Source organism: Opisthorchis viverrini (genome assembly GCF_000715545.1).
Source record: "Opisthorchis viverrini unplaced genomic scaffold opera_v5_92, whole genome shotgun sequence".
In the NCBI taxonomy this organism is placed as follows: Eukaryota; Metazoa; Platyhelminthes; class Trematoda; order Opisthorchiida; family Opisthorchiidae; genus Opisthorchis; species Opisthorchis viverrini.
In genome coordinates this window covers 1,130,401-1,158,119 of record NW_008751748.1, presented here as the reverse complement: position 1 = coordinate 1,158,119, position 27,719 = coordinate 1,130,401, and the positions used below count along the sequence as shown (strand labels likewise).

General features: G+C 45.8%; 1 protein-coding gene across 1 annotated transcript; it reads left to right on the top strand.

Annotated features, from left to right (window-relative positions):
- On the top strand, positions 1–26,758 carry T265_05102 (hypothetical protein; the record flags this gene model as incomplete). The annotated part of the gene is made up of 6 exons (XM_009170019.1): positions 1–53; positions 89–221; positions 252–315; positions 7,006–7,187; positions 24,452–24,928; positions 26,447–26,758. The coding sequence occupies 6 exons, from the start codon at positions 1–3 to the stop codon at positions 26,648–26,650; spliced, it is 1,113 nt and encodes a 370-aa protein (XP_009168283.1).
- Between the last annotated feature and the right edge of the window lie 961 nt (positions 26,759–27,719).

Genomic DNA, 27,719 nt, shown 5'->3' with positions numbered 1-27,719 from the left:
ATGTGTGAATTCGATGTAGTCGTGGTAGGATCGGTTAATACCGACTTGTCCATGTAACTCTCGATTTTGGGTTTCATTATTCCAACAGATTTGTGGAAAGACATCCAAATGCAGGTGAAACGGTTATGGGCAGAAGTTTTGCCATGGGCTTCGGCGGGAAAGGTTCTAATCAAGCTGTAGCTGCTAGATTACTGGGATCCAATGTGGCCCTCATTGCAAAAGTAAGAAAGCTTTAATCACTACAGCTTCAGATTGGCTCTGATACATTCGGGCAGAACTTTATTGTTCGCTTGGATGCACTTGGCATTGACCGCAGTGAGTTTCTGAGGCATTTGTGGATGTGGGTTGGGTAGCATCTGCCGATACAGCAACTATCCCGCCACAATTGTTACAAAATAACAACGGCCAGAACAACCCAAGCTTGGTATATTCATCGTTTAATACTTTTAAGAATTAGTTGTTTAAGTCGTGTCAAAAGCTTCAGCCAGAGGTTAAGCTAAAGATTGGTGCACCGGAGACAACTGACACCAAGACTTATGAGAAACTGAGTCCCCGTGCTCACTTGAACCAGATGGCTACCCTTTACGGTGGTCGAGAGATAGAGGAAGTCATGGTGCATACTTGGGTAAGAGAGAGTTGTACGCAGAACTGTGCCTCGAGGTACAACACGAAGAAATATCGCTAATTCTGAGTGGACATCAAGATGAAAGAGAAACAACGTGAAGCGCATGCCGCGATAAAATTGGTCGGTCGCCAGAAGTTAGTTGTAGTTTATTGCAAGACTGTTGTTCTTCTATTTCGATTTGTTCTGCGCCGAGTTTTCACAATATAGTCCTGGTTTTAGGCTTTTAGAAAACATGTTCATATCGTCTGATGATATCTTGATACATTCACCCTCAGTCACTTCGTCAGCATGACAATTCAATTCGATTTGTTGGCTATAAACTGTGTGCCACAGGCACATTGTTTCCAGCCACTGCAGTTTCAGTCACCAGAAAACGAGAAAGTGGAATATACAACCAAGCCTTGGAGGCGAAGGTATGTTCAGGTTGTTCAGAAATTGGTTAGCTACGTATTAAAGGCAATAGCTTTGATGCCCGAGCACCACTGGCTGCGCGATTGGGCCATTTCCGCTGATGTCATTAGTCAGTGTTGATTTGGGTCGGCGGCAGTTTCCCACCCGACTAAGTTTACTGGTTAGTGTTTTCGTACTTCATTGCCAGGTCATACACTGTCCACCTTTTGGTTGCTTTCACTCAGAACAGGTCTGGAAAAAACTCTGTTAGCGGACGGTCTTATGGCGTGTGGATTACGTGTCCCAACCAGTGAAACCTATGAAGCGTGAGTATTTCACCTATCGCGGGGGAGTCCCTCTATACTAAGACCATATGGCGTAACTCAGCATTACTAATCCGCTGTTTCCACCAGACCTGACCAATGCGACGGATACCAGACTGATACTATGGTGGTTTTCACATGACTTCCTTGCTTCCTTCTTAAAAACGAGTTACATTCGAGGAGCTTCGTTCGGCTGGTATTCCGTTTTCGGTCCAAATCTGTAGTATAGTTGTCAGACTGTTCACTAGGACGTCGCCACCTTTGAAGAGCGCGGGGTGTAAATCATCCGGGTCGGGTGTGTTGTCGCACTTCAGGATTGAAATCGCATGCTGGATTTCGGTTACTGATGGTGGGTTGGTGTCAATGTTCCATTCGGACCCGCTTACCTCTTCCAGTAGTTGTGTGGAAAGAGACCAGGTAAACTGCTCTTGGAAGTGCTCAGATCGCCGCTCAAGATAGCGATTGGGGGAGTGGATTGCTGTTCCTTCTCTTTCGCATATTGCCCCACTGATACCTGCCTTCTTTTGATCCGTTGACGGATCATTTGAAACAGGGCGCTGCTGTTGCCTGCAGCGAAAGCGTTTTCCATCTCATAGGCCCTCGAAACCCACCAGCCTTCTCTGTCATTCTTCAAGCTCCTGATTATCTGGTGTTTGAGGGATGTGCATGTCATCATGGTCGCTAGTTGCTGGTATGACTTTTCTGGCAGCAATATTATCTGCTGTTTTCGAAACTATCCAGTGTTCATTGAGTCGATTCAGATGGGCTGGACAAACAGTTCTGAAGGCTAACAACGTTGATTCTTTAACTCAACTCCATTGATCCTCCAAGCAATCTTCGCCGTCCACATTACTGTGCGTTTCCAGTAACCTTCTAGCCAGATCAACCAGATACTCTTCAGCTATTGAAACTTGTCGTCACATATAGTGCTGACAGAAAGCGAAGTGATGAGCGGGTCCGCACGATGGCGTGATCTGAGTCAAGTTGCTTACGCCAAAAGGAACGAGTATCCTTAGCTGAGGCTCTCCATCGATAACTAATAGCCATATGGTCCAATTGAATCCGCGGCTGACTTGTTGTTGGGGCCTCCAAGTAATTCGGTGTGAGTGTCTGTGTTGGAAGTTCATACTGGCCAGGAACAGGCGGTGATCTGCACACAACCGAAGAAGCCGCTCTCAATTATCCGTATGCCCACCATCGACTCCAAATCGACCAACTAACTGCTTCTTCAGGAGTTAGTCGTCCAACCTAGGCATTCTTATCGCCTGCCAGGATTACTATATCCGTCTTTCTTGCTGACCGAAGCAGTTGTGACAGATCTTAATAGAACTCGTCCTTCCCAGCCTCAGATCTGGTACATGTTGGGGCGTATGCTGATATGACAAATAAATACCGTTTTCAGCATCGACCTGAGTTGACCTTAGTTGAGCCAGACAACTGCAGATTGCAAAGAGAGCTGTTTACTGGAATCCAGTCCAATAAGGCACTTTTAGCCTTGGAGTGCAACTCCCACACCGAGCCATTGCTTCAAAACCACTGGATACCCAAAAAGTGAAATGGGAGGCATCCGAGCTCGTCTTAAGCGGCTTGAGGTGCACGATTGAAGTGGGGTCTTGTATGAGTCTTTCGGAGGCAACATACATCGACATATATGAAAGCGAGGTTTCAGCAAGAGATGCTCGTTTTCCAAATTGACTTATAGTACGGACATTAAAGGCTGCAACGTGGCTCAAATCTTTTGAGATTGGCAGGTGATTATTTTGGCTTGTTTTTCTGGGTGATTGTTGAGAAACGGAATATTTGCTAGGGGGTTGGCAGATTGGTTGATTGTACTGCATGGTACGATGCGTTGGGAGGGAATGAGGGGGAAGGCCGGTGAGCGTAGAGCTGCAAGGGCAGGTGCTACTCTCCGGTTGCCCAGGCCGAAGAAGGGGATTTAGTTGAGTCACCCCACCTTGAGCCTTTGACTCAAAAGTATGACCCACAGGACAGTGGGGGAATGTAAGGTTTTGTTCGGGGATCTTGTCCCTAGCCTTTGACTCAAGAGTATAGACCGAGAGACAGCGGTTGTTACGGTTTTCTTGGGGGACTCTTATCGGAGCCCATGACTCACTAGTCTGACCTGCTTGGCTGTAGGGGGCCGGCCTGGCTCGAGGGCGCAGGGAGTAAGGCATTACTGTCTCACTCATGTTGCGGTTGCGCACCGAAGATGCCTTTTGAGCACCATCGGGCTCTTTGGTTCTAAAAGTATTCCGACCCTATTAAATGGTGCGCCGGCAGTCACGTCAACCATTGGGCGATCGGAGTATGCAGTTTTTGAGACGAACTTTTCTAACCTGCCCTCTCAGGGGAGGGCAGCGTCGCTACTCCCATAAATATGGGCATGCTGGTCTCATGGGGGAAACGCCTTACTGCCATCACACTCATATCGCAGAGTACAGTACGATTTACCTCCAGACCGCCACGCAGTGCGATTACTCGCTGTTCTTCGTCGAGCTGCTCCTTGTTGATCTTCCTGGCTTGATTGGGTTCCAGCCACTATAGCCCTCAGGATCACTGCAGCACAGAAGCCCGACCACCTCGACAAGGTGACAGCTTTGGTTTGACGTCAGCATAACAATAATATGTTGCGTGATTTAACTTCAGATAGACTCAACCCCCCATCAAGCATACGTTCTTAGCCATTAAATTTCTTGCTCTACAACCTGAATAATTGCGTTTCACGCTAAAAGTACGTCTAAAAAACCCGGAGCACGTGAGATATCAATTGAGTCTCAATTTGTTTTACCGAGAACAGCGGGTGATAGTTGCCTTTTTCGTCCCCAACGCTCAAATCTTTAGGTTCATGGAGATTCCATCTCCAGTGCTTCCTCGGGTTTTGGAGAGGCAAAGCCATGATCCATTAATATCTTTAATAGACTTGATGTGTCAGCCCGGTCTGCACGGGCAAGAAAGAGGTTCTGTTCTACCATCGCTCGGTTTGACATATGATCCATCTATCTGTCCGCCGAGTTTTCAGCTTAGATTTAATTACAGGAATTCGTGGTACGTTCCTGTTTTACCCCTTTGTAGAGAAATAGCAGATATGCCCTGTGACGCCTGTATTGAAGAGTAAAACCGCGGATCTTTGTCCATACGCAGGTTTCACGTCCCGGATACCGTTCTGGTACCTAGCCTACGTACTTGTGCTAGCCAGCATGCTTCCCCTTGCGCTTCTTTGGATGGGGATGGCTCAGTGGTCAAGGCGCAAATTTACTGATCAGCAGGTCCACGGTACGAACTCAACTTCAGCATCCTGAATGCCCCAACCTAGGCGACCTGACAATGTTCCACCCTCGTGCATCCTTCGGATGGCATTACAGCTAGGCGCTGAAATTTTGGTATAGCTGATCGAAGGAAGGAATGCTCCTTACACTGTGCACAGGCGACACGTGGATTCTCCGCATTTCTTGTCTGGTAGGCCGAATGCCGCCTTCAGCATTTTGGAATGTCGGGATGAAGGTTCAAGCGTTTTTACTTGACGCTCACAGAACCCTCAAACCCTTGATCCATGCTAGTGCCGTTTGGGCATGTGTTTTCAGGTCGTGTTGGATGAATACTCAACCAGTGCGTGGTCCGCATTAGTGGAATAAGCTCAGAATCCGAGCCATGTACGTCTCTCTTCCATGCCCGCTCCATATCATAAGTCCCGACTCGTTTGCTTTGCTAGGCTGTTTGTATCTCCTGCAACATTCTTCTAGTCTATCCAGATCTGCTCGTAACTGTACTTCGTCAGTATGTCTGTCGGCAACAATCCAGCTTTGTAGATGATCGGTAAGCCATATACATGGTGGGCTTATTCGCATAATGGGGTGTTGATGTAAAGCGTGAATGGCCTTGACCCCGCGGCAGCGCTTTGTGGGGCCGTCACTGTTTCAAGTCATTCCTGTGAAAAAGTTATGTTTACTCTCTGGAAATTAAAGGCTACATCCAGTCGCGCAGTGACTCGCCTAGCCTCAGTTTACATATCTCCCTTAGCATTAGTATAGCCGGTCGATGCGGTCAAATGCCTTGCCGAACTTCAGAGTCTTTTGGCTCAGCTTGCTAACAAGTGTTCGTTTCTTGCCAGTGAGCATGCATCTGTGTTAGGACTGTGCATGGGGATTGGTAGGTGTAGTTAACAAGAAGAAACATGTTAGTCCATGAGAGAACGGGACGGCCATCAGCTGAGCAATGTCAATATCCAGTATCGTCGATCAATGCAGCAAAATTTTCTCAAAGTTTCATCACATTTTATTATACATACTACACCAAGTAAGTCTCCGGCGTTGCGGTTTCATTATGGAGTAACCTTTGTTTGACGGGTCCCCTTTACTCTCGTCGCAGCACACTGTGTCTAAGGCATTATGTTTTGTAGTTTTTCGATCAGGATTTCAGTATATTCGAGATTCAGAAGCTTAACGCAGTTGAAAGGACCTTATCCGCAGAACTCAGCGGGACCAATGAGACATCGATGCAATAACATTTGGGAATTACGTAAACGCCCACTGGCGCTCGCTAGTTAAACATTGTCCTTTTCGTTCAATGGCTCCGATAGTATGCTGATCACAAAGGTAGAGGGGGGTCGGTCGACTTGCAAGGTTTCCTTGTGGCATTCTCGTTCTTTAACCCAGATCAAAGTCTTTTCCAACACGGATCAAATGGCCATCATAGTTAATACTCTCCCTTGAATCAAGGAGGGAGTGTTTGAGAGTAGTCTGCCTATCCGGAAAGTTGAAGTTTGAAAGCTATGGAATCATTCTAGTTATTGGTATGTGACACTTTCGAATGTGGCTAATGGAAAGGCTGCTGGGCCGGAATACTCCGTAGTTGATTTCCCAGAAGGCTGCGGCTCCCGTCGCAGTTAGTCCAATGCTCACTTTAGGTAAATCATTCTGTGCGAGCATCGAGCAATTATGCTGTATGTACGAAGAGGGGTTGCAGTTTCGCGTATTACCCAGTGACTCAAAATTATACATGGTTAGGGTGTTGGCGACCCGGACACCATCACCAATTTTTCCACATGGACATTAGTGTCTGATATCGAATTCGATCCGTTCTCTCCATATTTGGCTCACCCCTGTATTGTGCTGTGATAACCGTCGAAATAAACTTAGTAGCAGCCAGTCTGCAACCACTAGCATAAAATGCACTCTCTTCTCGGCAAGCGGTTACAAAAAATCCCGAGTAGTCCGAAAACGTTATCTTAGATCCTCGCTATTCCTTTAACCAAGAGGTGTTGAACTTTTGAACTTTCATACAGATAAATCAACAGGCCACCCTGATAGAGATTAGTAAAATACGGTCAAAACCAGCCCCTTCAACTGAGGCATTGTTTCCTAGAAGCGCGACTTGCCCAATGAACCCAGCACCTGCGCAAGTAGAACACAGTTCCCATCAACTTTGAATTGACGTACTGTTCTGTCTGATCCAGAGATAGAACCAAGAACCGTTTCTTGCTGCATATTTTAATTCCCAAGGCACGTATATGGTTAGTGCTTTACATGGGATCGACAGTCGGACTTGACGGAATGTGTGAGTGTAACAGACTTAATGGATTTTGCAGGCAGGTATGTCGGAGTGTTTCTTCCTCATCATCACCCATTTTTGATACTGTTGGCCTTCCCAGTGTGTCCTCGTTTATTTCAGGGGGAGTGACTGAAACGGTCGAAGCGAGCACCGGTACGGCGTTTATCACAGTTGAGCATACCCGTGGTGAAAACCGTATCATCGTTGTCCCTGGTGCTAACATGCTGTTGAGTGCAGAAGAAATCAATGTGGCTCAACAGCTTGGGTTGTTGAACGGACGTGTTGTAGTTTGTCAGTTCGAGGTAAACCACTTTATGACTGGCGTCCTGGTTGCTATCATTTTCGGAGGTCATATCTTTGCTAATTTCCTTATAGTTAGCTGGATTCTTGGAAACTGGCTGATAAGTTTTGACGTTAGATTCAGGGTGAATCACTAAGAGGAAACAAGTGTTCACGCACAATAGCATATTGTCCAGTTGTTTATTGAGTAAAAATTTGGACGTATCGGCTAAAATTGCACTTGTTCTAGACACTTAATATGCTTTTTAAGGATAACAGCGCCATATCCTTTGTCTGGCTTCAGCATGTGGACATCATGGTTTCTGTTCAGCTCGTGTAAATTTTGGTAGAGCACCTTCTTTGATGAATCCGATAGGAGCACAAACGGTTATTGAGTTCAGTAATCTTTACTTTGAACCGGCTTTCATTCTCAGGTGCTAGTTAATTAGGTGTTCGAATTCTGCTTCTGTGACCGTGCGATCAGTTTTTCCCAAAATGAAGTCCTACTGATAGTGTCTCTTTTCGAACCCTACTTAATATCCGAAAATTTTTTCACATACTTTCCCAATTCTGACGGAAGATCAATTATAAGTTCAGCGTTCCTCAGCCTTTTCCCCGGTTTGCGTCTTAAGGAGACTTACTTTGTACGACGGTAGCACAAAGTCTAATTCGGCTTGAAGGTCTTCTTGTTTACATTCTATCACTTATGTTTTGGTAGCACAAGAATGAGCGAACTGAAGTAGCTACACAAAGAAGTAGTGTGTAAGCGGGCAGGTGAACATGAATCGTAATCACTAAACAGGGTTTGACCTGTTACAGTGACTCGGACGTTTCGCACACATGTCTAACCATAATCTATTGAAGTGAGCATTGCGTTCTATTCAAAATCTATGCCCGGTAGATAAGTTCACAGGGAACGGTCCGTCAAAGCTCAAAGGAAGTGGCTACAGGCAAATAGCCTGTTATGCAATCACCCGGCCTTCCTGTCTGAGACTCACGTGATTCATCTTGTACCTGGCTGGAGACCATAATAATCGGTCACCTGTAACGCCCTTTTGGTGCCTAGTTGCCATTCCACCCGAAGGAAGCAAGGGAACTGAGATATTGCCAGGTCGCCAAAGCCTAAACAGAATCAGTCGAGACGCAGAGGTCGGGTCCGAAATATAAACAGTGGCTAGTATGCTCCCATTTTCTAGTCTGACAGCCAAGCTATCGTTCATCAGTCCCTTCATGCTTAATATGATCCGCAAAAGGTTCTAGATCAATCTTACTCGTGGCATCCTACTCTGAACCGCCTAGATACCTGTTTTTCGATCACGGAGTCTGGTAATTTGATCACATACGTTCCATTACTAGTCGTGGTGTCATCATCAGTGCTATCGGCGGTCAGGTACTTGCAACCAAATTGCCGGGCTCCACAAACAGAACGATAGTCATCGACAAATTGATTTGCAAATCAGTGTATTTGTGGAAATTAGTCCAATTTGGATTCAAATAGAACATATAGTTGACGGAAACCTGAGGACCGCACCTACTTGATGAATCCCAAGAATGGCGGAACCATTCGGGGGCTGTCGAGGAGTTTTCAGGAAACTTGGGAGCAGTTTTCTTTTATGAAAACATCAACCCGATTATTTCAAAAGGATTGTGTGAAAAGAGAAAAATGTTATCAGTGTATTTCAATACTCAGTCGTCAATACAAGCAGTTTTCACGCAGACTGGAAGACACGGGAGTTTAATTTTAAGCAATGAGTTCATTCGCTTTGAATTCACTGTTTACACCTGAGAACCCTCATCCCTCATTTTGAAGTGCATGTCTATCGAATTCTAAGTGTTGAACCCCTGTCAAAAGACATCCACGCCTGCTCACTCTTTACTTGAGCGCTTGCCTTAAGGCACTTGCGCCAGTGGAATTACCGTCAAATTGCGCATTGAACACATGTCGCAAAGTGAACGGTGGCGTGCATTGTTTCTTCAGACACGAACATCAAACTTTGGATCCAGCACTTGATAATCTCGTCGCAGTCAGAAACAGTGAACTTAAAGGAAGTAGTCACTCACAGAGCAGCATTTTTAACGAAGTCAAATTCATTCGGGACGAACTAAAGTTCTTGACTATCCTTACCACTATATCCCATTTTAACAAGGTCCGGAATTCTCAGAGAGGGTTTTTATGAACCAAGAGGTACGCTTCAGCAAGACATCAGATGACTGACATGCCAGCATGGCGTTCTCGATCACACGTCGTGATACTGGGCCATGGAGTCTTGGGACGTTCAGCATTCAAACAAACCATCCAACTCGTTGACAAAGGGGGTGGGACGAAGGTACTATATTTGCACTCAACTGAACGGTGGAAATACTAGGCATGTGGATAAGAGGAATGGGAATAAGTTGAGCAAGTGTTGTGTGTGCACAGGCGACTGAGTTAAGCATCTTCCAGCGTAAGACGGGGTTTATGGAAAACACAGACTAATAACACAACACAACAACAACCTGGAAAGATGGGAAAACAAGTAGAATTGGTTCGGTAACTTCACTTTCCCTTCAAGCAGCCGCCGAAAGTGTACGAATTGGACACCAATAAACCACGCAATGAGAGTGCAGATAGACACGAGACCTAGGCCTTTCTGTAGCCGCGTTGTGTCGCGTAAAGTTATGGAACAACACGATGTAATCGTTTCCAACTAATTAAAGAATGTTTGGAACAGAAGTCATCGTCTCAGAAGGACTTGGTAACGACGAGCATCTCCAAGCAGTAGAAAGCGTGGAGCTGGTGAGTCTGTGGAGAACGGTTCTGGACCGGTCGACCTAATGCGTAACGGGGTGTGCACTCATCAGTGCAGGACAGTGATTAACAGAATTAGCTCAGATCTGAAATACATAGCCCGAGTCGATCAAGAGTCACGTAGTCTCGTGTTCTCAACCAAAGTGTCGTAGCACTTACGAACCCGCTCAGGCTGATAAAACTTACCAAGGACACTCAAGAGTGTCAAGGGTGAAACGCCCACGACTCGTTGACTGTAAACTTAGACAGCCACACTAACCCACAAGACATTTTAATCGACATTCAACGCTGAATTGCCAATCGAAAGCGATCTTGCCGATTGGTTCCCCGTCTGCCTTAAACCCCGACCAAGCTAAGAACCTACTCATTTCGCCTAAAGAAGCTTTTATGTAAGAGCGAAACCTCGTCCAGCCACAGATCCACCGGTTGCTTACCAAATTCTTCTGCAATGGACAGCATGATGTGATGAACAACTCGAGAAACATTTGATGAATGGGGTGGTGGACAACGGCGTTGCTTGGTGTGGAAACCCGGACTTTGGCGCACTGAGTGAAATGGGGAAAATTAATTCTGACCCCTGTAACCAGAAACTCCGAAAGCGCGCCGATTAGTGTGGCGGTAAACGAATATGCCAGCTGGATCGGAAATAAGCTAACTGCAACTTTATCGACAATACGACAGTAATTGGAAGCAGAATACGAGGACGACAGTCTCATCCTAGCCTGACAGTCGTTTAGTTGCACTATTTCCGAGAAGAATAATACCACCGACAACAATAAGTCCAGACGAAAGCGCATGTTCGGAGTTTTTCAGGTACAAGCAGAACACCATACTTTTTGGATAGATGAGACTAAATGCAAAGTTTTGCGCTACCAAACGATGGACCGGAATGTCAGAGACGAAGTTACACGTCACTGGTATGTCACCGCCCGGTGACCTAACAGGATTACATATTGAAACAGTATCATATACAATTGAGAGGGGCAGTCAGTGGAGGCTCATTCACTTGAGGAGTGCTGATGCGGAGGTCGGTTAATGTGATGGCTCTCCCTGCTACTAGCGCTAGGAGAGAAAGCCGACAAATCGCCGCTCTATGTGTGCATCGGCGGAGGGTCAGATAGGTTCGTTCGTGATTAGTCCGCTATCTGATTCACTCTGCTTCACTCGGGGTCCGTAAAAACTTGTTTGCAGTGTCTAATAGAGTAACGGAACGTTGCTGACTGGATGCTTGGAACATAAGTTTGCCTTCAGTGAAAAATTCAGCTGCTTGGCTGCGGGGTGGCCTATCATATTCGTACCACTATTGGCCGAGCGTACTGTCAGCTGTTAAAGCGTCGGACTTACCGATGGACTAGTAGCCTCAAGATGCAGCAATACTGTTATGATTCGTCGCTATGTTTCTAACACTCCATCTGCAGATCTCGCACTGTCCACTTTGCACTGTTTTCCTCTCACCCCCAGCAAACAAGGTACGGAGAAGCAGCCGGAGCCTGGCATACGTATCACATGGCCAAACCAGAGTAGTCAGTGCAGCCAAACCGACTTTATGTTTCAAATGCTCCATCTAAGTGTTGTCAGACTGTGAACAAGTCCTCCTCTCTCTTTAAACAAAATGGGAAAACAGAGAGGACCGGGTGTTTGGTTTCTCTCTAGGAGTTTGGTCTCACCTTTGACTTCATCTTTCATTTGATTTGAGCGATGCTTGTCCCAATGTGACGCTGGCAGTTCATTGATCATTATGCTGGGCATCCTAGGCCAGCTAATTTTTTCCGCCTGTCGAAGAAGGTAACGGGGGGGGGGTTGAATTAACTTTTAGCCGTCCTTCTCTAATGACCTTCCTGACTGGCGGCTTTCTTGATTCGTATCGCACAGCAAGATGCGCCCGTCTCATGTCTCAAAAGGCTTGTTGCACGAAAGTGTACTGCACGACCCACTATCATCATATGATGTTGAAATGACTGGCGGAACAGAGTAGTCTGCATCCTGGGAGAAAACACGTATCGTGAGCCCCGCCAGTATTTGCTTTGTTGTACCAATGTCGTTATTTGCCGGTGCAACAATCTAATACTTACCTAATCCTCTTTACCGCCGCATCGTAAATCTAGTGGTGTTACACAGGGATGTCCTCGGTCGCCCCTTCCTCTATAACTTTGTNCGCCGAAAGTGTACGAATTGGACACCAATAAACCACGCAATGGGAGTGCAGATAGACACGAGACCTAGGCCTTTCTGTAGCCGCGTTGTGTCGCGTAAAGTTATGGAACAACACGATGTAATCGTTTCCAACTAATTAAAGAATGTTTGGAACAGAAGTCATCGTCTCAGAAGGACTTGGTAACGACGAGCATCTCCAAGCAGTAGAAAGCGTGGAGCTGGTGAGTCTGTGGAGAACGGTTCTGGACCGGTCGATCTAATGCGTAGCGGGGTGTGCACTCATCAGTGCAGGACAGTGATTAACAGAATTAGCTCAGATCTGAAATACATAGCCCGAGTCGATCAAGAGTCACGTAGTCTCGTGTTCTCAACCAAAGTGTCGTAGCACTTACGAACCCGCTCAGGCTGATAAAACTTACCAAGGACACTCAAGAGTGTCAAGGGTGAAACGCCCACGACTCGTTGACTGTAAACTTAGACAGCCACACTAACCCACAAGACATTTTAATCGACATTCAACGCTGAATTGCCAATCGAAAGCGATCTTGCCGATTGGTTCCCCGTCTGCCTTAAACCCCGACCAAGCTAAGAACCTACTCATTTCGCCTAAAGAAGCTTTTATGTAAGAGCGAAACCTCGTCCAGCCACAGATCCACCGGTTGCTTACCAAATTCTTCTGCAATGGACAGCATGATGTGATGAACAACTCGAGAAACATTTGATGAATGGGGTGGTGGACAACGGCGTTGCTTGGTGTGGAAACCCGGACTTTGGCGCACTGAGTGAAATGGGGAAAATTAATTCTGACCCCTGTAACCAGAAACTCCGAAAGCGCGCCGATTAGTGTGGCGGTAAACGAATATGCCAGCTGGATCGGAAATAAGCTAACTGCAACTTTATCGACAATACGACAGTAATTGGAAGCAGAATACGAGGACGACAGTCTCATCCTAGCCTGACGGTCGTTTAGTTGCACTATTTCGGAGAAGAATAATACCACCGACAACAAGAAGTCCAGACGAAAGCGCATGTTCGGAGTTTTTCAGGTACAAGCAGAACACCATACTTTTTGGATAGATGAGACTAAATGCAAAGTTTTGCGCTACCAAACGATGGACCGGAATGTCAGAGACGAAGTTACACGTCACTGGTATGTCACCGCCCGGTGACCTAACAGGATTACATATTGAAACAGTATCATATACAATTGAGAGGGGCAGTCAGTGGAGGCTCATTCACTTGAGGAGTGCTGATGCGGAGGTCGGTTAATGTGATGGCTCTCCCTGCTACTAGCGCTAGGAGAGAAAGCCGACAAATCGCCGCTCTATGTGTGCATCGTCGGAGGGTCAGATAGGTTCGTTCGTGATTAGTCCGCTATCTGATTCACTCTGCTTCACTCGGGGTCCGTAAAAACTTGTTTGCAGTGTCTAATAGAGTAACGGAACGTTGCTGACTGGATGCTTGGAACATAAGTTTGCCTTCAGTGAAAAATTCAGCTGCTTGGCTGCGGGGTGGCCTATCATATTCGTACCACTATTGGCCGAGCGTACTGTCAGCTGTTAAAGCGTCGGACTTACCGATGGACTAGTAGCCTCAAGATGCAGCAATACTGTTATGATTCGTCGCTATGTTTCTAACACTCCATCTGCAGATCTCGCACTGTCCACTTTGCACTGTTTTCCTCTCACCCCCAGCAAACAAGGTACGGAGAAGCAGCCGGAGCCTGGCATACGTATCACATGGCCAAACCAGAGTAGTCAGTGCAGCCAAACCGACTTTATGTTCCAAATGCTCCATTTAAGTGTTGTCAGACTGTGAACAAGTCCTTCTCTCTCTTTAAACAAAATGGGAAAACAGAGAGGACCGGGTGTTTGGTTTCTCTCTAGGAGTTTGGTCTCACCTTTGACTTCATCTTTCATTTGATTTGAGCGATGCTTGCCCCAATGTGACGCTGGCAGTTCATTGATCATTATGCTGGGCATCCTAGGCCAGCTAAATTTTTCCGCCTGTCGAAGAAGGTAACGGGGGGGGGTTGAATTAACTTTTAGCCGTCCTTCTCTAATGACCTTCCTGACTGGCGGCTTTCTTGATTCGTATCGCACAGCAAGATGCGCCCGTCTCATGTCTCAAAAGGCTTGTTGCACGAAAGTGTACTGCACGACCCACTATCATCATATGATGTTGAAATGACTGGCGGAACAGAGTAGTCTGCATCCTGGGAGAAAACACGTATCGTGAGCCCCGCCAGTATTTGCTTTGTTGTACCAATGTCGTTATTTGCCGGTGCAACAATCTAATACTTACCTAATCCTCTTTACCGCCGCATCGTAAATCTAGTGGTGTTACACAGGGATGTCCTCGGTCACCCCTTCCTCTATAACTTTGTAATCGGTGTGCTCTTTCATTTTTCTTTACCCGCCGGCTTTAACACTTCTGAGATTAATTTACCCACAGGGCATTCGTCCACGGACCTTGCGTATGCCAGTGATACTGCTCTCCTTGGTTCTGATCCTTTGGAAATGCAAACTGTTCTAAATAACCTAAATAATTCTGCTACACAGTTTGCTAGGCCCTTCGCACCTGTAGAGTAGGGTTTTTCTGCAATCTTGGATGAGACCAATCCCAAACTTTGCTTGCATGATAACCGATCGGTGTGGTAGATAAGTAAAAAAAAATAAATAAATACTAAGTACGTCTATCTAAACAGTTCCGGTTGACTGGTGAAAGAAGAAATCAATGCCCGAATTAGGAAGACCGGTGAAGCGTTTGCCAACCTCCGATATTTTTTGCACCGACGTGAAGTCAGTATGACTGTCAAGAGTAGGGTGTACAATGCCGTGGTCTGATTTGTCCTATTTCATAGATTAGGGAAGAGGCAACTGCACGCGGATGATCTTCAAAGACTATTTGACCGTCGGACCTCCGAAACATTGCACATATTTGGTGGGAACATCAAATCAGTAATGTTTAAGTACACCAGATGGTTTTCGGAAAAACCCGCCTTCCCTCGATAGATCAGTTGGTTATACTCCACAAGTTACCCAGGTTGAGCAACGTACTTGGTATGTATGAGGATCGTTTGCCTTTTAGCGCACTCTTCGCCCAGCTTTATATTTGGTGGAAACGAACCAGGAGCGCTCAATCCATGACTGCAACGAAGCATAAAGTTTCATACTAGCCAATTTAATCCAGTTGGCAACTGCAGTCTTCTCGGATGGGGACCACAGGATGAGACGAACTGACTAGTGACCCTGAAATATATGGTAGTGTCACACAGCCGATGATGCTCTTGCATCCAAGCTATCGCCTTCACTTAGTAGCTGTCACTTCCTGTCATAATGGACGGATAGATCCATTTGTCCTCGACGCACAATTCAGACCATCGCCTTCAGTTAGTGGTTCTCATTCCTTTATTTACCCTCAGTCAGCAAAGCTGCAACAGTTGAAACCGCTGCATTTCGGTACATAGTTTGTGAGCTGAAAAAAAAACTGCATCACGAGATTATGCAACATAACAGGGCTCCAGAACAACCTAGGTCTCTCTTACACTTTCTGTTGGTTCGTTTATTGGTGTCCAGTTCGAACACTTTCGGAAATTGGTCACTCACATCCATGGTTGTCGTATGAGTTGAGTGCATGATCCAACATTGCAATGTCGGTTGGCTTGATCACTTATACATACCAGGCAAGTGTGTTCGTCCAGTCATATCAATCATTCACGCACTGCCCTCCGCGAAGGTGAATTCAAAAATCAGTTGTACCTGGTTTCCATCTGTTCGAGTAAGCGTGTTGTGTTACTCATCCTAGTGGTCCACAAATCTAGTTCCACGCTAGAAGATACTGACCTCAGTCCCCTGTGAACTTTTTACCCGACACTTGCTCAGCTAATTCCCATTCCTCTTACCCACATGTCGGTCGAGTGCAAATACAGTTCCCTCATCCAACCCCCTTCTCCAAGAGCCGAGTGGTCCGTCCGAATGTTTAGCTCACATTCCAATCGAGGTCGCCAAACTTGTGTATCAGTCATCTGATGTTTTGTCGAAGCATATCCACACCAGTCTTGTGTGGGTATCGCGGACTGCGCTGAAATAAGATATAGTGATAAGGATAGCCATATTTTTATCCCTGAGTGAACGTGGCTTCGTTAAAAACATTTCGTTGTTTCTCTAGTTTACTGCTTCTGAGTGTGATAAAGTGTCACCACGTGCTGAATCCAAAATTTTGTGTAAGTATCTGGGAGAACGATGCATTCCTCACGTTCACTTTGCAATTTCCATTTTAGATGTAAATTTAATGGTGATTCCGTAGGCGCGAGCGTCTTAAAGGAAGCGCTCAAGTAAAGGGCGAGCAGTGGTTGCTTTCTTTTGACAAGGGTTCAACACTTAGAATTCTATGGATATGCAGTTCAGAAACAGTCGTCCAAGTAGAATGAGGGTTCTTAGTGTAAACAGTGAATTCAAAACGAGTGAGATCATTGTTTAGACTCAAACCTCCGTGACTTTCAGTCTGCGTAAAAACCGCTTTGTATTGATGTCTGAGTATTGGAATACACTGATAGGATTTCTGTCCTCTCCTTATCCATGTAAAAGGTTATGAATTGACGTTTATTAAAGTATTGTTGAACATTTGACCTGAAATTGAAAACAGTCTCTGTATGTCAACGAACAGAGCCACCTTAATTAGGGCTTGAACGCACTGTTTTGTAACAAAAAGCTCGCGCCCCTGGGTGGGCTCGAACCACCAACCTTTCGGTTAACAGCCGAACGCGCTAACCGATTGCGCCACAAGGGCGTTTGTCGGGCGAATTTGCATCTAATACAGGGTTATGTTGTCGTTAAATAGACTAATCAATAGCGCAGACACTTCCAACTAGCCAATACGGTTAACTAACCAGTAGAAACTGTCACAAACAGACGGATACCACCACTGTTCAGACGAAGCAAAACACATGACAACGTCATCGGAAGACAATAAAACAACGGTTAGAAATCACTAGGAGATGGTGTTTACCGAAGAAATTTTGGCTGGAGATCTGTTGGAAAATGAAACCCGACCAACCGACTAGTGCTACGATGAAGTGGACAAATCAATAACATTGCTGGATTAGCTGCAAAACATTACGGTAGCCCACAAGTCTGGGAATACTTCAGAAAGCATTGTCAAAATCAGAAGAAACAATGAAAATAACCGTCATCACATACAAAACTCAGCACAAGGATAACGCAAAATATCAAAGCAGAGAAGACGGAAGTTAGCTACCAGTATTTATTAAACTGGGAACGGGAGCAAATCATATCGAGAAAGCCCACAGCAGACACTTCAAAACTGACCTCGTCTATCAACAACTTGGCACAGAAGAACTCTGGAACTGCGCAGCCCAAAATATAGGTTGCTAGAATGTGATAAGTTAGTTACACCTAACGGACGAAGGATTAGAACAAAGTATACGAGCAAACAGAGTTAGAAACAAATGAAACAGAAGGAGGAACGGAGACCGATCAGCTGAATGGCAGTAGCTCGGAACACAACAGAACGGAAGTCGCGGACGGCTAGTCACTCCAGAAAATGGTGAAACCAGTTGCGAACGATCGGGAGCAAAACTGATAACGTGAAACTATCAAACGAACCGACTGAGTGTGATGGAAACGTTCTGCAACACGGGACAACCTGTAAAGACACTGCTTAGCGCTGCTTACGCTACAGTGATGTCCATTCGGTTGGCAAGGAAACGTTCGTATGACCTTTGGCAAAGTGATCAGCTGTCAACTGCCTTACACATTGCTAATTACCAATCATGCCCTTCCGACCTTCAGAATGCACCGCGTGTGCTGTTTATGAGGTCCAAGATATTCAATGATCATTGATCCGAACTCTTCAGAATAACCGGAAGGTTCAGTGTATTTCTTCGTGTTGGCCTGCCAGTCCGAGTTTTTTTCCATATTTTATTAGTTAAGAGGGCATTTTTCACTTGGTGATTGAGTTCTCGTTCCCCAGAGACTGGACTCTATCGTGGTGCGACGGATTGCCCATATCAGCAAACCATCGAGTTGTACCTGGAGATGTTAATGCGGCATCCACGGAGCATCCCCCACCAGGTTGGTAGGTGGATGCAGGTCTGAGAAGCACAATCCCCTGGCCTCCAGGTTGCGCGCTGGAACAACTGTGGTATTCCGTTCCTTAAAAGATACACCCTTGTGGTAGTCGTATATCAACCACCGCTGCACTGTGCTTGGGATTTCGAACCAAAGGCTTCGTTTGAGGACCAGTATCGGCTTCCTGTCTAGATCCGGGCACCGTGGCAGTTTCTCAGTCCACACGCAACCATCAATTTCATAGATAAAATACCTTCCCGCCACAAAGACCGTCGCGTGGTGATATCAGCCCAATTGCCTTGTTCGCTGCATGCTTCAATGCGGATAGGTGGAAAAATGTGAATGCTGGCGCCTCCAATCTCTTAATTTTTCTTGACTATCCTGCTTCTCATCTGGCTGTCACTAATCCATGGTACCCACATGTAAGCACATCAGTCAGACCCCCAGGTAGGCGAATAACTGCACACCACCCCTTACGTCTGCCGCTCCACTTTCGTAGGTCGGACCCCGTCCTTTCGTTTTTATTTTCAGATTTCGACACCCGAACCCTTAAGAGAGATGGCCGAATCCGGCCTTGTAATACCTAGTCAACAGGCATTTGCTGCATTTCCGTAAGCTGAGCACAAGATCCAACATAAGTAATTGAGCTTACGTCAACTACGCTCTCTAGATGCTGTTGACCATTAGCTTTAACTGCCGCGGCTGGCTGCGCCAGTCTTGGTGTAGCTGTCAGTTACTAATTTTCCTTGGATTCGTGCAGACAGTCATCTTTCAACCGTTCTGTCCTTTTCTGTGAGATTCTCACCGAAACCGCTCTGTGTGCATACTTGCCCCCTACGCACCAACTAGCTGTTGCTTCGCTTCCGTCGAAAAGTAAGCACCCTCAGATTCATCACGAAAAGTTCCGTTATAATTCTAATCGTAAAAGTTTAAACACGCAAGTAACGCACCCCAGTTCATGCAAGGTGCGACTTGCTGACATGTTAGTTTAGACCCAGGAATTAATGATTACGAGCCCCATGTCGCCCCTTACCGTTGAACAATCATGCAGCCAAGTTATTCAAGTCGACGTTAACTGTCCTCGGCCAGGCTTAATACTCGGCCCTGATCATTCTGAAACACGTGTAAATTCAGACCAAGTACTCGTCCGATGTAGATTTTCACTGAATTTCCCAGTTAAACCTACGAAACAGAGCTTTTGTTTTACAATCAAAAAAGCATTCCGAGTCATGCAATAAGCAAACACCAACTTTATTATGTGGTGCTTCGAAAATAGCCGCTTTAGAGGATATCCATAGAACTAAGAAAAGATAACGAGCGCTGTACGTGACGTTGGTAACTTGGCATGTGGAGTTCTCGACCGTGCGCATGCTTATCAGATGGATATCAGAACGATCAATATCGCTTCTTGATACAAAACTTATTCCCTCAGGACCGCAGCATAATTCGGCTCGGCAGTCTGCCAGACACCAGCTCAAACGAAGTTTGCGTGTGGATGGAGAAGTGTGTTGAAATCAGGAAGTCAAAAGAATGAAAAAAGCCAATGAAGTGGGTAATGCACGAAACTACTTCGATCTGATAATCAAATGGTATTCAGTAGGCTGTCTGTTAGTGATCTAATTAAAGATATTATTGGAAATCTAATATATGATGAAAAGCAACGTCTGGATTTCTGGGTGGAATTTTTTAACGGCAGTTAATTTGGAAATTAAATCATATACCCGTATTTTGTTCAACCTTTGGTCTGTGGATTTACATCCTCCCTCAGCTGACGAAGTATATGCCTTTTTATCTTGAAGTGCCATCGGGCTGCCGGTTCAAATAAAAATTCCACCAGCACCACTTGAAGATTATTAAACATCTTCGCTGTCTCACCTTAATTGGTTTATTTGAACTTATTTTAGAACAAAAAATGAAGGAAGCCAACGTCAAACCGAGTGCTGCGAGATCTTCGGCGCTCCTATTTCTGGTCTGCGTCATTGTGCACGTCGTTAGGAACCCTACAGAACATGACAAGCCACCGCTCCCAGTGTTAGGCACGCTGTCACTTCCTAGTCGGACGGCCGGGCTGAAGTTTTTGCCATTGTGTGATGTGTCCTGTTAAAAAAAAACATGTAAACCTTGGTCTACATTGTTTTTCAGCTTTTTTGCAAACACATTTCATGTCATGCTGGTCTTGAGTTGGCTCGCCCATCGAACGGTCAGTCGCTGTATGCAAGAAAACAGGTGGGAACACCAATGCTTCACTGCCGTACAACCATACCGATTTCAATAAAAGCTTATGACAGAAAGAAAGAAATGAGGAGGGAGAAAGACAAACATCCGAGGTGCTTACACGTCCAGCTCTCACTCAAAGAATCTCAGCATGAATGCCACTGACACCGGCTAGCCTCCATATCGTTCGTTGTCTCAAGCCGGGCGCAGGGAGTGTCATGTTTACCCCGTCGTAGAGGGTAAACAGCACCAACATCCATCATTCCATTATACCATGTCAACTTCCGTTCACCTCTCGGCTTCCGCCACTCCGGATTAGGCACAGAGAACAGCGCTCTTCTCGCCAGGCCGTAAATCGGCATGCATTACACAGCTCGGCAATCTTAGTTGGCAGTGTTGGATACATTATTTGTGGGAAGTAACTTCTGTCTCACCAAAAACCCGTCTCCCGATCAACTCATTGCGAATGTGCCACTTTCAGCCATGTTTTTCAGACATCTATGACCAGTGACGTGAAGATGTCTCAGATCCTCGAACTGACCAAGTCTAGCAGCAATACAGGCCGCACTGCACAGGCGTCTTTTGAGACCCAGTGAGATGTTTTTTGACACCACAAAGGGCGCAAATTGGCAAACACAATTCTGACCTTCGACAATGGTGCGTTAACATCGTCTGTCACACCACCATCAGAACTAATTGAACTTCCAGGATATGTATAATGTTCCACAACCTCCAGTCCTGTAGCATGACCCCGCAATTTCTGGCGCAAAACGTGCTGAATAACTGGGTGACCTTGGCCTGCCTTTCAAGGCTTGCGCTTGCTACACTTTTCTGAGAATGGGTTTAATGTCCTGTGTATATTTTAGGTCAACAAGGTTCTCTCTCGGACAGATATGAACACCAGGGTTTCGGAGACTTCCCAGTGTTCGTCTCAGTACCCCATCAATAAAAAATCAAGCACTACTGCTCGTAGATAAGCTTTAGAAGATCCCATACATTCTCACGCACCCAAAAGTATGTGCATACAAACAGCGCATAGTATTCACGAACTTCTGGGACATACCATGTTGCGCAAGCGCCTTGGAAAGAACTAACCAGTCGATAGAATCGAACACCCTTGGATTCAAAGAACGCGAAGTGCGTAAGGCACCTATAATACGCACGCCTAGGCACACTCACAAGGAGAACGCGTTTTGAAACTTGCACCACTGTCAACTCCTTTTAGCTGGTTTGGGCGGTCTCTTTCTCTCGGATAGTGGCTAATTAGTTAAACAAGCACCTATTTTGGATTCTGCCTCTATCTTTGAACAGAGCGGTGGGAGACCCTCAGGACCACCTGCTCGATAACGATTGAGGGGAAAAAGTCATTCGTTTATTTCTGAGACCGTTGGTGGTTCCAACTTCACTGTCCAGAGCTGTATCCTGGCTGGGACAAGCGCATGAAAAAAAAACAAATAGGTGTCCCAGAACAAGCAACAGTCAGTAATTGACCCATATCACCTGTAGCTAATTTCTGTGTTTTACGTTAGTTTACGGCGGGAGCGCTATGTGGTCGGTTGTTTCGGAAGTTATTACTATACAAGAGCGGTATGTGATCAGCGGACAACTTCTGCAGGCGTTCGTCGTTACCCGGGTGAATCGATTCCGGTCTATTCCACCACTCAGTTGAGCTTCAGCAGCGCTAAGTCTACCTACTCGCGCCCCGGTAGCCACAACAATATCTGAGCTCTTAGCCCGCAACAACAAGGCGCTTAAAGTGCCGTAAAAGCTGTCTTTTGGTGTATCAGAGCTACATAGGCAGATACAATGAACCGGCAACGACTATAGGCGCTGATCGATTATCAGCGGGCAACCATAAGACCTTCAGCTCGCTTGCTTAGAACACTGCCAACCCCAGAAGAACCAGCCGCAGCGGCTTCTAAATCACCAGAGCTACGAAACCTGAACCGAGAGGAAGCCGATCGGTAGGTTACTTTAAAAGCCATAATTGGGTCTTGAATACTCGCTTCAGACAAACAGCACGGATCTTCAGAAAAGGAGACTGATGTACATGCAAGAGCAGTCTGTTGTCCGACTTGTTTCAGAGTGCGAACGCTAAGTGCTGCTAGATGAACTGAGCGTCCAGGGTTAAAGAATGATTTCGAAGTGTCTCCGCGGTGGCAATCGAACTAACCGTAGATGTATCCAACAGCGGTGAACAGACCTGTCAGTTCTGAAGAACAAGCCTACGACGTTGCCACTAGAAACGTGGGGAGCATGAGAAAAAAATACGTGGAAGAGAAAGAGAGTTATCAGCAGTATTTCGTTTTCACTTTTCAATCCTGTTGTATGCAGCAAGTGGGGCGAAGTGGCTGTGGGAACCATGCGACGGTCGATGTGACATGTAAGTCTGTATCCCATGGTTGTGCGCTGGCTGGGATACTGCTGAACGCCCAGAATTGGGTATGGGGACGATTTGAGTCATCAACCAAAACCTTTGGCTGAAAGGCTGCAAAGCAGTAAGACCGCCAAGGCAGCCCACGTCTTAAGGACGAAGTCGCCACACGTCCCAACTCACAACCTGGAGGACCATATGACTATTAGTCAGACCTCTATCCACTGACCAGTCTGGTCTGAGATCCTCTGTGACTGTCACATGCACACTCCGCAGTATAGATCACTAGGTTAGGGAGGTGAAGCGCGGTGAGGTCCAGTCTTTGCGTTACGGTGTATGCTTGTTCGTGATTGAATGAGTTTCTACGGGACCTAACTGTATTCCATTCAAATGATGGATTGCTTTCCCCATTGGTTTGCATCCTCACGTGCGTCAGTTGTATGATACGGGACATTCTCCACTAGTTCCACTCTGAGAACACCGCTGTCAACAATTTTTTTATTATCTATGACCAACACAAGGTCCACGTTTCGCGTTTCTTCCGATCATTCAATAAGGCATTGTAATGGTTGAGTGGTGGCTAAGCACCAGTATGTATCCCTAATTGGGTAGGTATATAAGCACAGTCATCCGAGATTTTTGGTATAACCAAAGGGGTGCTGCCCAGAAATCACTGGCTGTACAAGGTAACAAACATTACNAGTCAGACCTCTATCCACTGACCAGTCTGGTCTGAGATCCTCTGTGACTGTCACATGCACACCCCGCAGTATAGATCACTAGGTTAGGGAGGTGAAGCGCGGTGAGGTCCAGTCTTTGCGTTACGGTGTATGCTTGTTCGTGATTGAATGAGTTTCTACGGGACCTAACTGTATTCCATTCAAATGATGGATTGCTTTCCCCATTGGTTTGCATCCTCACGTGCGTCAGTTGTATGATACGGGACATTCTCCACTAGTTCCACTCTGAGAACACCGCTGTCAACAATTTTTTTATTATCTATGACCAACACAAGGTCCACGTTTCGCGTTTCTACCGATCATTCAATAAGGCATTGTAATGGTTGAGTGGTGGCTAAGCACCAGTATGTATCCCTAATTGGGTAGGTATATAAGCACAGTCATCCGAGATTTTTGGTATAACCAAAGGGGTGCTGCCCAGAAATCACTGGCTGTACAAGGTAACAAACATTACCCGCGTGACTCTGTCTCGACTAATCTGGAGGGGAAAATCTTCGAATTTGGATCACCTTTGTCTATCAAGTTGTTTTTTGGCCCTTGTGCACAATTAGTTGGTGTTTATGTCAGATTTGAACGAGCTACGTATGAATCTGTCATTTGTGGTGTCCTTTCACCCAATGTGTAACACTCGGGAATCCCTTTAAACCAACGTTTGTAGGAGATATATTCCGTTGAATAACATCCTAATCCGGATTTTCTTTCAAAGCCCTTCTGGATCTCCGAGTAACACCAACGATGTTCAATGTTTGTACACAGCGATGATCTGTTTCAAACACAACTCGACACGGCTGTTCCAAACGTAACATTGAACTTATCTGTTTTCATACATTTATTACTATTCCGTTTTGTAAGAAACAGCTCGACCTTCGGAATGTTCTTCACTTATGAGTACTTTCATGTTCCAACCACGTTATTTGCCCCCTAGGTTTGCGCCACAGCATCCTTATGTGCAATGGAACTTGCTCAACAAAACGGTGCGGTCACAATTTTGAATCCGGCACCACCAACCGTACCTATCCAAGGCGCGAACCATCTAGAGGTCTTGAAAAAGCTTTTGGCTGTTTCTGATTACTGCTGCCCAAACGAAACAGAGGCTTTGCAATTAGCTCATTGTTATGGTCACATTGCACCTGAATTTGACCCTAAAAAAAGCAACATGGATCCACTCCTTTCAACGTTCCGTCAGTGTCTCCTGTGGCTATCAAACCAGGGTGTCAAACATCCCATCATCACGATGGGTTCAAAAGGAACGGTCGCACTGCTGGAGACTACTAAAATACCTGATCAACTACCACCAGATGTCTCGATAGTTCACACCAAACAGCTCCGGACCGGAATATTAGCCAATTTCGTCATACTTCATTTATCAGCTCCCACAATTTCAGACGCTGTGGATACTACGGTAAGCAATAGGATTATTGGAATATATCTGGGCGCAATCGTTGGTCGTACCATTTATCCCATGTCATGAGCCAAAAACCTATTACAAACAGAAACAAAGTACCTTAGAAAACCCCATCGAGGAATGACTTCTGCATTTCTTTTGTTGCACATTCAGACCGTCTCTAAATTCTAGGCTTGAACATTTCGAGTACAGGTTTTCGTCCAATGAGGTCACAGTCACTGTGGTTAGAGATTGGTTTGTCAGCTTCGCAGTTGACCTCACTGGGAGCGGAATCGAACGACTAGATTTCGTCTAGATGATGCGCAGTCGTCCATATTTTAGTCGACAGTAATCAACTGCCTTTATATATCATCGGTCTTTGTACTTACCTCGGTAACTGCCTTCACAATCAAGGTAGTCATCATGAGATGACAGTTCATGTAATAGTGCAATAGACTGAAATCCATTCTTGATAGGCTCATTGTCTACATGCTATGGAGGGTTTACTCGGGTTGTAGAGAGGCCAGTTTTTCTGTTCGCTGAGCTGAGCAATTTGGTTGCCAGCACTTCGTCATCAATCCAGCTGAAATCTTTGCGTAGTAAGTTAACGCTGCGTAGTAGTGTGTCGATTTGTAGGCATTGAGCAGAGCCGTGCTTTCACTCATGTATGCTCCGTTGATGCGCAGGTTGGTGACCTGTGGTTATGACCGGTCGTTTGGATGGTCAGTCCCGTTTTTTGGATGGTTGGCTAGCTCCCTGATTAGTCAGCTCCCGAATGACTTTGAATCCGACAGTTCTGAAACACTCTGCTACCTTTGCCCTTTTTCCACCTGACCCGTCCGTTTCTCTTGTGTTACCCGATTAAGTTGGTGGCCCTTTGCTTGCAGTTGTGCGTAGAGCGAGTCGATCCCTATATGGCTGTTGACTGAGTTTGCGGCAGACTACAATGCTTTCACAAAAGGTAGCGATAATTGTAGATCACGTGTGTTTTCTCATCTAATCACGTTACACGATTATGTTGAAATTCTATCCAGACCGTATTCGCCACCACGATGTTGTTCAGTTAACCAGGGTAAAGCCATGTCTCGAAAATAAAAAGCAGTCGGCCGAATCAACTGATTAGAGTAAAACAGCCATTGCACTCCTAATGTCTACTAGGTCGCCAGATTTTAAACCCATTTGGCTTATGAAGTATTTTCCTAGGACGCGTACAAGCGAAGTGTCGGATTTTTATATGCACCTCGTAAACCGAATCCGAACTATACAGAACCAATAAGAGGAACCCAGGATAAATAGTAACCTAAAAATCGGAGCGAAAATGCTAGTTCGGTGGTTTAAAGCCACATGCTTTGTTCCTTCCTCGTGTTCCAGAAGAAACCCAATGCATATTTCAATCCACCCTTGTAATATAATGTCTGAGGAAATGCCACTTTCAACTGATGACCATAAGCCTTATGACAAACGCCACCGTTGCCTACCGATTCAAGTATGTTTTGGTTTTCTGGACGTAGTTCTTTTACTGTCATTTTTCTATAGGGTGCTGGTGACAGCTTTGTTGGTGCTTTGGCCCACTTCATCTCGCGCCACCCAAACCTTGGCCCCGTTGAGCACATCCGGCGAGCCATTTGGGTAGCAAGTCAATCAATTCGTAAGGCCGGCACGCAGTCCAGTTACCCTGGTAGAAATGAACTACCGTCATCTCTTTTTGGAACTGACGAATTCATATGGCCGACAATCTAGTATCTTCACTATCTATTGCATACCTATCGTTATCTACATTCCCTTCAAACTGACAGTGATTGGTAGCTTCTTGCTTTGATTTGTACTGTTTTTTTAATTAACTGAGCCAATTGGTACATATTTTCGTCTGCTTCTCAAGGGAGTGTTTGATCACGTTAAATAGAAAAAAACCATCGTGAGTTCCTAACGCTATCAAAGCGAAAGCGCGTTAAAACGCCTTTGGCAAGATTTCCTCTATCTAGATCATGCCGCACCGTGATCCAGTGGTTCACACATTTGGTTCCGTCTTCAATTTATGTTAATCCAACGCCACATGTCATTCACTACGTTTAGACCCGCCAGCTGTGATACACTCAGGCGTGGAAGTAGAACCATAGTTGATTTCACACCGTTGATTCAGACAGTTGACGATTGAATGCAGCTGGACGAAGCTGCATGTACCCTTATTGTTGGAGACAGTTAGCTACTTTATTAAGATCACGGTTTTCTGTTAAGTGACTTGGGTGTTACGGTGGAGCGCGAAAGAAATGTTGAATTGTTCACGTTTATTTGTTGACAGAATTGAAGAGGCACCGATGACTCCAAGCGGTATTCCCACGTGCCGCGTTCATGCTAAAGTATTCTTTCATCAGCTAATAATGGTCACTACTTGCGTTTGGTACCTGTGCGTAAGGACAACTTTTCTTTTCAGATTGCGGGGACTTCAAACCCTCGCTAGTACACAGGGCGCGAAGCTGCTTTCGCGCTACCAAACTATCGGTGCCCTGTTCCGTTTCCTGCAACAATGGAAGGAGGACAGGTCTAGCATGCCTGCCGGATTTCTGACGACGAATTACAGAAAATAGTTTCCAGAACGCATAGTCCGCTACCAACCATAGAATGAAGTGAAGTGTCCACCAGAAATGAGCAACCAGGCTGGAAATTTGACCCTCGTGGGGCTGTGTTGTGAGATATGATCTATACAGAAGAACTTTGAGACCTAACAGAGGTAGCCCAGCGGTAACAGAAGTCAACCCAGCCCAGCGGCTTCAGATGATCAACCATACGTAGGGAGCACAAGACAAGTTGA